The 11601-nt window shown below is 49.0% G+C and overlaps 2 protein-coding genes across 2 annotated transcripts; one reads left to right on the top strand and one right to left on the bottom strand.

The window, feature by feature from the left end:
• The first annotated feature begins 2824 nt into the window (after positions 1 to 2824).
• B3gat3 (beta-1,3-glucuronyltransferase 3) lies at positions 2825 to 9428 on the top strand. The gene is made up of 5 exons (XM_032891544.1): positions 2825 to 3088; positions 4173 to 4347; positions 7729 to 8089; positions 8272 to 8562; positions 8913 to 9428. Exons 1-5 carry the CDS (start codon positions 3007 to 3009, stop codon positions 9009 to 9011), a joined length of 1008 nt encoding a protein of 335 aa, XP_032747435.1. The 5' UTR covers positions 2825 to 3006; the 3' UTR covers positions 9012 to 9428.
• Positions 9092 to 11547, bottom strand: Rom1 (retinal outer segment membrane protein 1). Its single transcript, XM_032891543.1, is given in 4 exon segments — positions 9092 to 9949; positions 9951 to 10046; positions 10140 to 10386; positions 10753 to 11547. Coding segments are annotated over 4 exon segments (1056 nt in total). The 5' UTR covers positions 11343 to 11547; the 3' UTR covers positions 9092 to 9826.
• Positions 11548 to 11601: the final 54 nt, after the last annotated feature.

Here is an 11601-nt window from a genome sequence, read left to right as displayed (position 1 = left end):
CAGTGCTCTTAACCACTGAGCCATCTCTCCAGCCACCAACTGTCATATTTTTAAAGTGGGCTTAATAAGTAGTGATCAGAGCTAATAGGGTCTCTTGGGTCAAATGTTTTTATCGGAAGGCTATTTTTAGTTAATAGCACTTTTTTTTTTTTTTTTTTTTCTTTTTTTTTTTTGAGCTGGGACTGAACCCAGGGCCTTGCGCTTCCTAGGCAAGCGCTCTACCACTGAGCTAAATCCCCAACCCCTTAATAGCACTTTTTAAATTTACTTTTTGAGACAGAATCTCACCAGCTCTGACTGACCTGGAACTCAAGAGCTCTTCCTGTCTTTTGCCTCCCTTTAGAGCTGGGATCTTAGTGTATGCCACTGTGCCCAACTTAAGACAGGATTTTGATATGTAGCCCACTGACTTTGAGCACCTGGCCCTTTAGCCACAGTTTACCAAGTGCTGGTATTATACTCAGCTTTTAAAAATGGGTTTGCGGGGCTGGGGATTTAGCTCAGTGGTAGAGCGCTTACCTAGGAAGCGCAAGGCCCTGGGTTCGGTCCCCAGCTCTGGAAAAAAAAAAAAAAAAACCAAAGAAAAAAATGGGTTTGCATTGCTGGGGATTAGACCTACTGTTGTGCACAAGATGGGAAAATGCTCTCTAGTTTCACTTGAAAGATCTACCCACTGTTAAGTTGAACTTGCTAGCAAAGAGCTTCTATTCGTTGTTCGGCCTGAATTGGGAGTCCAAGGCCATTCTAGACCACATACCCTTTCAAATAAGGGGAAAAAGTTTCAGGGCAGGTGGTATAGTTCAAGGCCGTCCTAAGACTTTTATGTAAGTTGAAGGCTATTCTGGGCTAAAAGTCTCAAAACTCTTGTTGCTGTGAAGACTGGAAAAAGATGGAGTAGTGGATATTTGGCTGGGGGGCGGGGGAGTTCTGAAATTTTGTATGATTGGGTTAAAAAGCTAGTGAAAGGATTTTAAATGTTTTTATTATGTAACATTGAAATAGAAACATAGTTACTAATGGGAACATAGGATTTTCTTTTGTGAGTTTTCTTATTTTGTTGAATATATGTTGAAACAATATATATTGTCCAACAAAGAGAATCAGTTTGTGTAATGGGAGGGGGTTCCAGGTATTTTGATATACAGTGGAGTTAACCTCCACTTTCCATGTTGTGCACAGATTGCAGACATGTGCCAGTAATAGAAACCAGCGCACATGCTGGGCAGTGGTGGCGTACGCCCAGCAGAGCTAGAACGATCTCTGAGTTTAAGGTCAGCCTAGTCCACAAACTGAGTTCCAGGACAGCCAGGGCTGTTAAACAGAGAAACTGAAACCTTGTCTTGGCTGGGGGTGGGACAAAGAAAAAAAAAAAACGGTGCATACTAGATAAACACTCTGATGAGCTACTTCCTGGACTATGTAAATGGTTAAGTATCAGTGAATAAAGTCATCCATTGTTCTAGTGACAGTTTATAGATTTTACCTCGGTAGTCACTTGCTGAAAAGGGGTGATCCTGAAGAAACTAGATCTTGGAAGATCTAGAAGGAGCTTTTAAAAATTGCCCTATAGTAATGACATAGTTTTAGCCTAAAATTAGAAGGCTGGTGAGATGGTTCAGCAGTTAGAGCACCAAGCCTGGGTTTGGGGATTTAGCTCAGTGGTAGAGTGCTTGCCTAGCAAGCGCAAGGCCCTGGGTTCAGTCCTCAACTCCGAAAATAGAAAAGAAAGGGGGGGGGCCTGGAGAGATGTCTCAGCGGTTAAGAGCACTGACTGCTCTTCCAGAGGTCCTGAGTTCAAATCCCAGCAACCACATGGTGGCTCCACAACCATCTGTAACGAGATCCGATGCCCTCTTCTGGTGTGTCTGAAGACAATGACAATGTACTCGTCATATAAAAAATGAATAAATAAAAAAATCTTTAGAATGGGGTTGGGGATTTAGCTCAGTGGTAGAGCGCTTGCCTAGCAAGCGTAAGGTCCTGGGTTCGGTCCCCAGCTCCGGGGAAAAAAAAAAAAAGAAAGAAAAAAAGAAAAAAATCTTTAGGGCACCAAGCCTGAGGTCCCAACTTTGAAACCCAAAAGTCCTCCGATCCTCACGAACATATGTAACTTTTCTCCAAATTTTTCTTAAACACTTTAGTCTCCACCAGAGGTAGTGGAAAAGAAAAGATATACGGGAGAAATGGACCTGTTTAGAAAGGTTTTTTTTGGAGCAGCTCTTGTCTGTTGTCTGGAAATCAACAGTTAAGTTCACAGCCGCTGGGTCCACTGAGACATTTCATGGATCTATCAGCAGTCCAGCTCAGTAGAGTAGGGATAGCAAACAAATCAGCAATGGGCACGACCTAGCGCAGAGACAGCCAGAACTCAGCTTCAGCACAAATCAGCAGGAGGGCCAGCAGGAATGCCACTAGAAAACATTTACAACTCCTAACAGCAAAATAGGACGCCAAAACATGAGGAGCTGTACTAAAGGGTCTCGGTATTAGCAAGATTGAGAATCACTGGAATAGACCTAGCTAAACCAGTCTGGCATCTGGTGGGCTCCACATTCCACTCATTGGCTGAACAAGTAATGAACAACCGTTTCTTTAAGCAGCGCTGAGTGTTGAGGCTGAAGGATGGATGGGTGCGTCTAGAAAACTCAGTGATAAGGTTGTGGCTTGTTCTCAATTTGGAGCTTCAAGGTGGATATAGTTAGGCCGCACATGCCCTACTCTCTTTGACTGCCGGCCACGACCGCTAGACCGAGCGGATATAGCGTCAAGGCCTTGGATGGCCTACTAGGAGGCGGGGCCGGAAGCTGCCTGTGGGAGGGACGCCACTAGCCGGAAGTGGTTCTAGGTGTCGCTCAGAGTCCGGTGTTCCCAGGAACTATTAAGGGAGCCTGGGGAAGGCGGGGCGCGGGCGGGGCGGCCGGGGCGGGGCCGGCGGGAGGGCCGAGGGCCGGGCGGACCTGTCCCTGCCGGTCCCCGGTGGACCCCGCCTGCCCCGGCGGCACGGCCATGAAGCTGAAGCTGAAAAACGTGTTTCTTGCCTACTTCCTGGTGTCGATCGCCGGCCTCCTCTACGCTCTGGTGCAGCTCGGTGAGCGGGGCGGGGCGGGGTGAGGAGGGCTGGCCCGAGGCGCTGGGGATGAGACCCTCTGACAGCTGCTTCCCGCTTGGCCCTCGGACAGCCCTCGGTGGCCCCACGTTTAGAACTCTCCGCAGTCTGCAACTCCGCGGATGCCGGCCAAGCCCCAAATGACCCCGCCGCCGCTGCCGAGCAACCTATTTTCCACTCCTTCCCTTGCTCTGCCTCTCAAACCGGCTTGCTGATAGGTTTTTGAGAACCCCCAGTTCATTGTCCCCTCCAGCTCTTGACCTGCTGTGTCCCCCACCCCCACCCCCAGGCCATCTATTTCTTGTCTTTCTGGTTTTGGCACAGATGTCACATCAGGATTTCCCTGACCACCTTAGCTTTTAATTTCCTTAGTGGCCCATATCGCAGTTTGTAATGACTTTATTAGTGTCTGCTTCTTCCGCCAAAGTAAATGCTCCATAAGAGTAGGGACTGTTACCCCACCCCCTCATTTTTATTCAATAAATGTTTCTCATGCGATGGAATCAGTGAACTTACAGACAAGTCAGTGGTCATGTGACCGTGGAGCAGATTCAATCCAGCCTTTTATGCAGGACCTTAGTAAATGCTTTTCTGGTAGTGCCATACACGAGCGCCTCAAGCAGTTGTGATTATGTTCTATTACTGTGATAAGTTCTATTACTTATGTCTGGAAGGTAAAATTAGGATCAGAAGGTAGAAAAGATAGAAGGGCTGACAGATCGTCCCAATGAACAAGTTAAAATAGCGGCAGGGCTGTGGATGTGGCACAGTGGTAGAGCACTCACTAGTGTAAGGCCCTGGGTTGGAGCCTCAGCAAAGAAAAATAGACAGATGGAACTGATTAAACGGGAAGAGTTGAATGTAGCACACCATTTGGAAAACAGGCCAGTGGGTTAAGGGTCAGTCAGCTTGGGGCCATATAGCAAGACCTATCTTAAAAAAACAAGGTACAAGGGAATTTCTGTATTGGCTAGGAGTTAAAAAGAATGGGCCCTGGGTTCTTGAACTACTTACTGTCCTGTGGTTCTTGACACTCCCTCTCCCTGTTGATGCCTCCTGGTACCAGGCCAACCTTGTGACTGCCTCCCTCCACTTCGAGCTGCAGCTGAGCAGCTTCGGCAAAAGGACCTGAGGATATCCCAGCTGCAAGCCGACCTCCGTCGCCCACCCCCTGCCCCAGCCCAGCCCCCAGAACCTGAGGCCCTGCCCACTATCTATGTCATTACCCCCACCTATGCCAGGTACGGCTCTGGTACACTCAGGAGTTCTGTGTTGAACAAGAAGACGGTTAATGATAATTTGGGGAGACACTGAACTAGGGGGTGTTGCTTAAACAAGAGTTTGCCAAATGTTATGAGAAGTGATCCATACCTTTATTCAGATTTGTGGGAATATGTTTTTTTCCCTATAAAAATAGACAAAGGATTATTAAGAAGTAGATTACTGAGTTATTGCTAAACTTTAAGGTATGACAATAACGTGTGAGAGAAAATTTGTTTGCCAATGAATGAACTCTTCTTAGGAATCTCTTGGTTAGAAAGTTCTAACACTTTGGTTAGATCCAGATATCTGTAATCTGACATCTGTAATCCCAGCACTTGGGAGACTGGGGGCTACTGTTCGTACCCATCCTAGACGACGAAGTAAGACTGTCTCAAAACTAACAATTATACAAACAGAAAATACCCAACAACAAAACAAACAAACAAACAAAAATTTCTGATTACATTTAGAAAGCAGGGCTAAGCAGATTTGGTGGAATAGTATTTACTTAGCATCCACTAGTTTGGGATCTGCAGCCAAAAAGTCCTGCTTGTTAACACATGCCTTCAATATACCTTCCTGGACTCATACACTTACACACACCACCAACTCCTTAAATGTAAACCAATGTAAACCATGAGGAAACCCAAAGGAGGCAAACCACATACTCTCAGTGCTTTCTTTAAACCATTTGGGCAGAACATTTGAAAATTGACTATATAGCTGGGCATAGACTATGTGCATCTTTAATCCCAACCCTGAGGAAGCAGTGGCCGAAGGATCTCCAGGCCAGCCTGGTCTAGGTAGGGAGTTTCAGGCCAACCAGAGCGCCACAGGGAGATTCTGGTTCAAGACAAAGAGACAAATAACTTCCTCATTTGGAGAATGACCGGGATTCCCTCTAAAACTCCTCTCCAGAAGCCTTGCCACAGAAAGAAAAGAACCTGGCCTTGTAGTGTTTCATTTTTAATTTTTATTATTTAATTTTGTTGTTTTTCAAGAGGGGGTTTTTCTTTGTAACCCTGGTTGCCCTGGAGCTCAGTAGACTAAGCAGATTCCCCTGCCTGTGTCTCCCAAATGACAGGATTAAAGGTGTGTGTTCACTACTGTGCCCAGCCTCCTAATCCAGCTTTATTCCTGAGTAAACTTGAGACTCAAGCCATCCCCTAGAGTTTTTTACTTGATAAATTGTATTGCCAGTCATGACATGCTGACTCATGCCTCATAATGTCCAGTACTGAGGGGCCGGAGAAGAGGGATTGGTACAAAATGAGGTTCTGTCATTATTTTTATTTTTTGATGCAAGGTCGCACTGTGTAGCCATGGCTGGCCTGGGGCTTGCTCTGTAGATCAGACTGGCCTCAAACACCTCTCTGCCTCTGCCTTCCAAGATTAAAAGCATACCCAACAAACCAGCCCATTTGTCTTTAAAAACTAATTAGTTAAAATAAATTAGAATTTGTTACTTTGTTTACTTTTTTACTTTTTGTTTTGTTTATGTTTTTGCCTGAGGATTATGTATGTGCACTGAAAGTGTGCAGACACCAACAAAGGCCAGAAGAGGGAAGCGAATTCCCTGAACTAGAGTTGCAGGCGGTTGTGAGATGAGAAAGGTATTGGGAATAAAACACTGGTCCTCTACAAGACCATTAAGTTCTCTTAACCATTTCTCCAGCTCTCGTTTTTCCTTTTTTCCTTGTCTTTTAATTTCCTTCCTTCCTTCCTTCTTTCCCTCCCTCCCTCCTTTCTTCCCTTTCTTCCTTCCTTCTTTCCTTCCTTCCTTTTTTTTTTTTTTTTTTTTTTTTTTTTTTTTTTTTCCGGAGCTGGGGACCAACCCAGGGCCTTTAAGCAGTTTGCTAGGCAAGCGCTCTACCACTGAGCTAAATCCCCAACCCCTTCCTTTCTTTTTTTAATTTGAAGTGAGGTCTCACACTGGCTGGCTGGTAGCTTACTGTGTAGACCATGCTAGTCTGCTAGTCTATACTCACAAAGATCTGTCTGCTTCTGCTTCCTGAATGCTGGGACTAAAAGCGTGTGCCACCAGGACCAGGTCATGTCATTTTCCTAAAATATATCTTTGTCTGGGAGGTGTTACTTGGTGGCAGAGTGCTTGTATAGCATGTACAAAACCTTGGGTTCAATCCCTAAAACTGAATAATATTGTAGCTAGACACAATGACAAACTTGTAAGTATCAACACTCAAATTGAGCCCTGAAAATTGTTGAGTTTGAGGCTAGCCTGGGCTACAGTATGAGACTGTCTCAAAAAGCCAATAATAGAACTAATAAAACTGTTACAAAATATTCACTATGTTTTTTATTAGTTTGTTACTGGGGATTGAACTGCATACTGGCTAGCAAACATGTTATCATTGAGCTACATTTCCAGCCCTTATTAATTTAATTAATTAATTAATTAATTTTGGTTTTCCGAGACAGGGTTTCTCTGTGTAGCCTTCTGGCTATTCTGGAACTCTCTCTATAGACCAGGGTGGCCTCAAACTCAGAGGTCCATCAGCTTCTGTCTTTTTAGTGCTAGGATTAAAGGTGTGCACCACAAGCACCTGGCCTATTTATTTACTTTTTGACACAGCATCTATGTAATGTCTTGGCTCTCTTAGAACTTGCTATGTAGACCAAAGTGGCCTCAAACTCCACAGAGAGGTCAGTCTACCTCTGTCTCCCCAAATGCTGGGATTAAAGGTGTGTGCAGCTGTGCCCTTCTTTCTAATCCAGTTTTATTCCCGAGTCAATGAGGCTCAGATTAAGCCATTTCTCAAAGTATTTCACTTGATAAAAATGAACCTTCAGGATGTGGTAGCATAACAGCATTGGGAGGCAGAGGCAGAGGCAGAAGGGGCAGGAATTCAAGACCATCATTAGCATATGAGTTTGAGCCAGCTTAGCTACTCGAGGCCCTGTGTCAAAAAACAACTTACAAAATGATTCAAACCCAGATCCATATGATCCCATGTCATTTGTCCTACAGTCTTGCCCCAGCCTGAGTCCTGGTTAAGGAAGTTATGACCATGGACTGGAAAGATGAGGCAGGTGAATATCTGCCTGAAATTGATTGACACTCAAGGGAGAGGGAGGTAACTTGGCAGTCTCTCAATGCTTGTTTGAATACCTGAAATCCTGGGTTCCATCCTAACACACACACACACACACACCCACACACACACACACACAGAGAGAGAGAGAGAGAGAGAGAGAGAGAGAGAGCGAGAGAGAGAGCGAAGCGAGCGCTAGGGGAAATGCCAGAGAACATGCTAACGGTGACCAGGAGCAGCTGTCATTCTCAGTGTAGAGGGCCAGGATTACCTGGCTCCTTCCTTCCCTCATCTCCCCCTCTGCAGGCTAGTACAGAAGGCAGAGCTGGTTCGGCTGTCCCAGACCCTGAGCTTGGTGCCCCGTCTACACTGGCTGCTGGTGGAGGACGCTGAGAGCCCTACCCCGCTGGTCTCGGGGCTGTTGGCTGCCTCTGGTCTCCTCTTCACACACCTGGCTGTCCTTACCCCCAAGGCTCAGCGGCTCAGGGAAGGTGAGCCAGGCTGGGTCCGGCCCCGAGGAGTAGAACAGCGCAACAAAGCCCTGGACTGGCTCAGAGGAAAAGGGGGTGCTGTAGGGGGAGAGAAGGACCCACCACCACCAGGCACCCAAGGAGTCGTGTATTTTGCTGACGATGATAACACCTACAGCCGGGAGCTCTTTAAGGAGGTGAGCCCTGGGATGAAGATGGAGAAAGAGCCAGGAGGGACCAGTGTCCTTCTTTCTCTTGCTTACCGTGTTGATGTGGGCTGGTGCGGGAAGATGGGGAACAGTAGGGAAGGGGTGTCAGTAAACAAAGTAGTTCTTTTCCTTGGACCTCCCCTCTCCGTTTCTTCTCTCCTCTCCATCAGATGCGTTGGACTCGTGGTGTCTCAGTGTGGCCTGTGGGGCTGGTGGGCGGCCTGCGATTTGAGGGCCCTCGGGTACAGGATGGCCGTGTTGTGGGTTTCCACACAGCATGGGAACCCAACAGGCCCTTTCCCCTGGACATGGCAGGATTTGCAGTTTCCCTGCCCTTGCTGCTGGCTAAGCCTAATGCCCAGTTTGATGCTACTGCACCCCGGGGCCATCTGGAAAGTAGTCTCCTGAGCCATCTTGTAGATCCCAAGGACCTGGAGCCACGGGCTGCCAACTGTACTCAGGTAAGAGGCTGGAGGAACACTCCAGGGGAGCAGCTAACAGAAGGGGGAATGGGTGTTGGAGCCAGGAGAAACCCTCCACATATCTCACCAACTTTGCTTTCAAAGGCTACTGAGAATCAGGGTATGGCTCCTGCATTTCATCATACAGACTTCTGTGAACCCATGTGTGCATCAGACAGACAAGGAACAAAGTCCCATTTTAGAGACAGTAAAGTTCCCCCAGCACAACATGTCATACATTGTATACCAACTCTGAATGTAGAAGAGGTGGGGTGGGGGGAAATCGGTTTTAGATCACATCCCCGAGGCCCTGGTTATGGCCGGTTCTAACCCTGGACCTTCCTCCACAGGTACTGGTGTGGCATACCCGGACAGAGAAACCGAAGATGAAGCAGGAGGAACAGCTACAGCGACAGGGCCAGGGGTCAGACCCAGCTATTGAGGTGTGATGGCAATCTCACCCTGACTTCTACCTTATTTTAGGCACATACCTTGTGGGACTGGGCTCCAGGCCAGCCCAGGATGTGGCTTTTTTTTTTTAAGACCTGATCCCTCAGAACCAGAGGCAGCCCCTCCAACCACAGGGTGTGGCCCAGTTGCTTCTCTGCCTTCTTCCAGCCTGCCATGTGGCACTGCCCACAGGCTGGGGACAAGCAGCTTCTGTAGTGAGCCAGGTCAGCCCCAGCTGGGGTGGAGCAGGACAGATGGACTCAGGAGGGAGGGTAACTTATTGGGGACAAGCATGCAGTGGGGGGCTAGAGGAGCTGGGCTGGACCCTCCCCACCTGAGCATGCTGATCCCCTTCCTACCTCTAGAATAAAGAATCTCAACCCAGAGGGGCTTCATGGTTCCCCTCACTTGGCAAACCTGCTTGCTTGCTCTCTGATCTCAAGAGACCGGGCGCCTGTTCCTACACAGGACAGGCTGGGCTCCTCCTCTGCACAGTCCTTCTGGCCCCCTTCCCCTTGACAAGAGAGAGAGCAGTGACTTCTGTCCACAAACTTTATTGTAGAGTCTGAATACTAGAAAGAGTCTTCAGTCCGTTGGCTGTCACTTCCCTCTCGCCCTCATCTGTTCTCAGCCTTGGTGGTTTTGACCGCAACGGCTGGGCTCCAGGACACTGGACCTCATCACAGTCCAGCTCTGATTGCTCTAACTCCTGTAATCCCAGGAACCACTCTTTCCCTGAGCCTGAGTAAAGGATTCTGAGTTCTCCATATTTGTCCATCTTTCCCCTTCCCACCCCGACGACCCCTTCAGGTTTCTAGGCCTCAGCTAGAACTTCCTTGGGAGGTTCCTCATCTGGTGGGGCCTCCTCAGGTGCTGGCTTGTGGGCAAGCCCTCCCTGTAGCCATGCAGTTTGCAGTATGTCTTTCAGCCCACCAGGCAAAAAGATAGCCCTGGGTCTCTCCTTCCCCATCAATGACTCCTCCAAGGCCCTCCAGCGCTGTCTGCAAATACCGCAAACCAAGGAGCACAAGAACCTGTAAGGAGAAGCAAGTGGAAAGGGTGATTGTCAGTGGATTTGGGGCCACAGGGCTGAAAGTAGAAGGAGTCAGGGCCCTTGTCTGACTGACCTGCAGCAATAAGGTGACAGCCAGAATACTTCCCAGTGTGCCCGACAAACCCTGCAGGTGCCCCACGAGCACTTCGTGGCACCCTTGGGCCCACAGGTTTAGGTTGGGCTGCCGAGGATCGAAGAGTGGATGGGCATAGGGGTCTGAGAGCTGGCTTTGCAGGCAGGGCCGGGGTGAGTGGGGGTTACAACAGGAGAAGGGCACTCCATCAATCAGATATAAACCTTCCACGTTGCTCTGGATCCGGCTGCAGAGACATAGATAAGATAGTTAGGTGGCCGCAGATAGAGGCCTAGCGGAGCATCTGAGAGCAGGGGCAGTTGAGAAAAATGATTATGAAACATTTACTGGGTGCTGCATAATTCATTTATCCCCACAACTCTGTAGATAGGAGCCTGTCTAGAAGATAAAGACAGGTATAGTTATCACCATCTTACAGATGAGGAATGGGCCCACAGTGGTTTGGCCACATGCCCTGGGCTGATAAATAGAATTAGAAGCCATTTCCTCAGCCACTGTGCTCTCTATTGCATGGCTGGGTAAGAATTTCAAGGCAAAGGAGGAGGGTTGAAGGGGGAGGAGAAGAAAGAAAAAAGGCAAATCAATCACTTACTCAACCACATCTTGGTCATTGGGGTCCAGGTAACGGCTGCTGACCCACTGAACACCAAACCAATCCTTGTAGCCATGGCGCCCACAGCAATGGTACCTCAGCTGCAATTCATCCATCAGTCGTTTGGCCTGACAGTGTCCAGGCACCTCTGTGTCCTTGTAGTGAGCCAAGGCAGCCTCCAGGCCCTCTTCCAGTCCCTGGTGGAGACTTACAGGCAAAGCCAGGGCTAGCCCCAGACCAAGGGTCAGCAGCCCCCCGCCTGCAGCAGTGCCAACCACTAGCAGTGGAGTCAGGACCCCTCGCCAGGGAGGGTATTGAGCTGCATCCAGGCTCGCCCGGCTGGCTCCTGCACCTCCTAGCCCTGTGCCTAATGCCACTGCTCCTGCCGCCAGGGCAGTCTGGGGCAGGGCAGGGAATGAACAAGAGGGAGCCAGGAAGGTGCCAAGGTGCCACAGCTGTACCAGGAGGTGCCCGCTACAGAGGAGGGTGAGGCCACCGGCTAGTGCCAGTAGCCAGGAGAGGAGCCAGGTCCCCTGTGCCAAACGGATACGGGGTTGGAGGAGCAGCACCACGGGCAGCACCGGCGCCATCTCCCATCTCTGCCCAAAGGAGTGAGGAGCCGTCGGGGCTTGGGGTTGGCTAGAGCAGGCAGGATGCTGAGTCAGCCCAGCCTGGCTTCAACAGGGCTAATGCCACCCTGACCCCAATACCCTGGACATCCTTCCACTCCAGCCTTAATAACCCTCTGCCAGCCCCGATTCAGGATGCTTCTTAGCCTTGCCCTTTAGGAAAGGCCCCGCCCCCAGGCTGAAAGCCCATTTCGTGACCCCGCCCTGCCCTTTCGCGGAA

Source organism: Rattus rattus, chromosome 2 (assembly GCF_011064425.1).
Source record: "Rattus rattus isolate New Zealand chromosome 2, Rrattus_CSIRO_v1, whole genome shotgun sequence".
Lineage (NCBI taxonomy): Eukaryota > Metazoa > Chordata > Mammalia > Rodentia > Muridae > Rattus > Rattus rattus.
The sequence above is the reverse complement of the archived record's forward strand: the minus strand, read 5'-3'. Positions and strand labels throughout refer to the sequence as shown.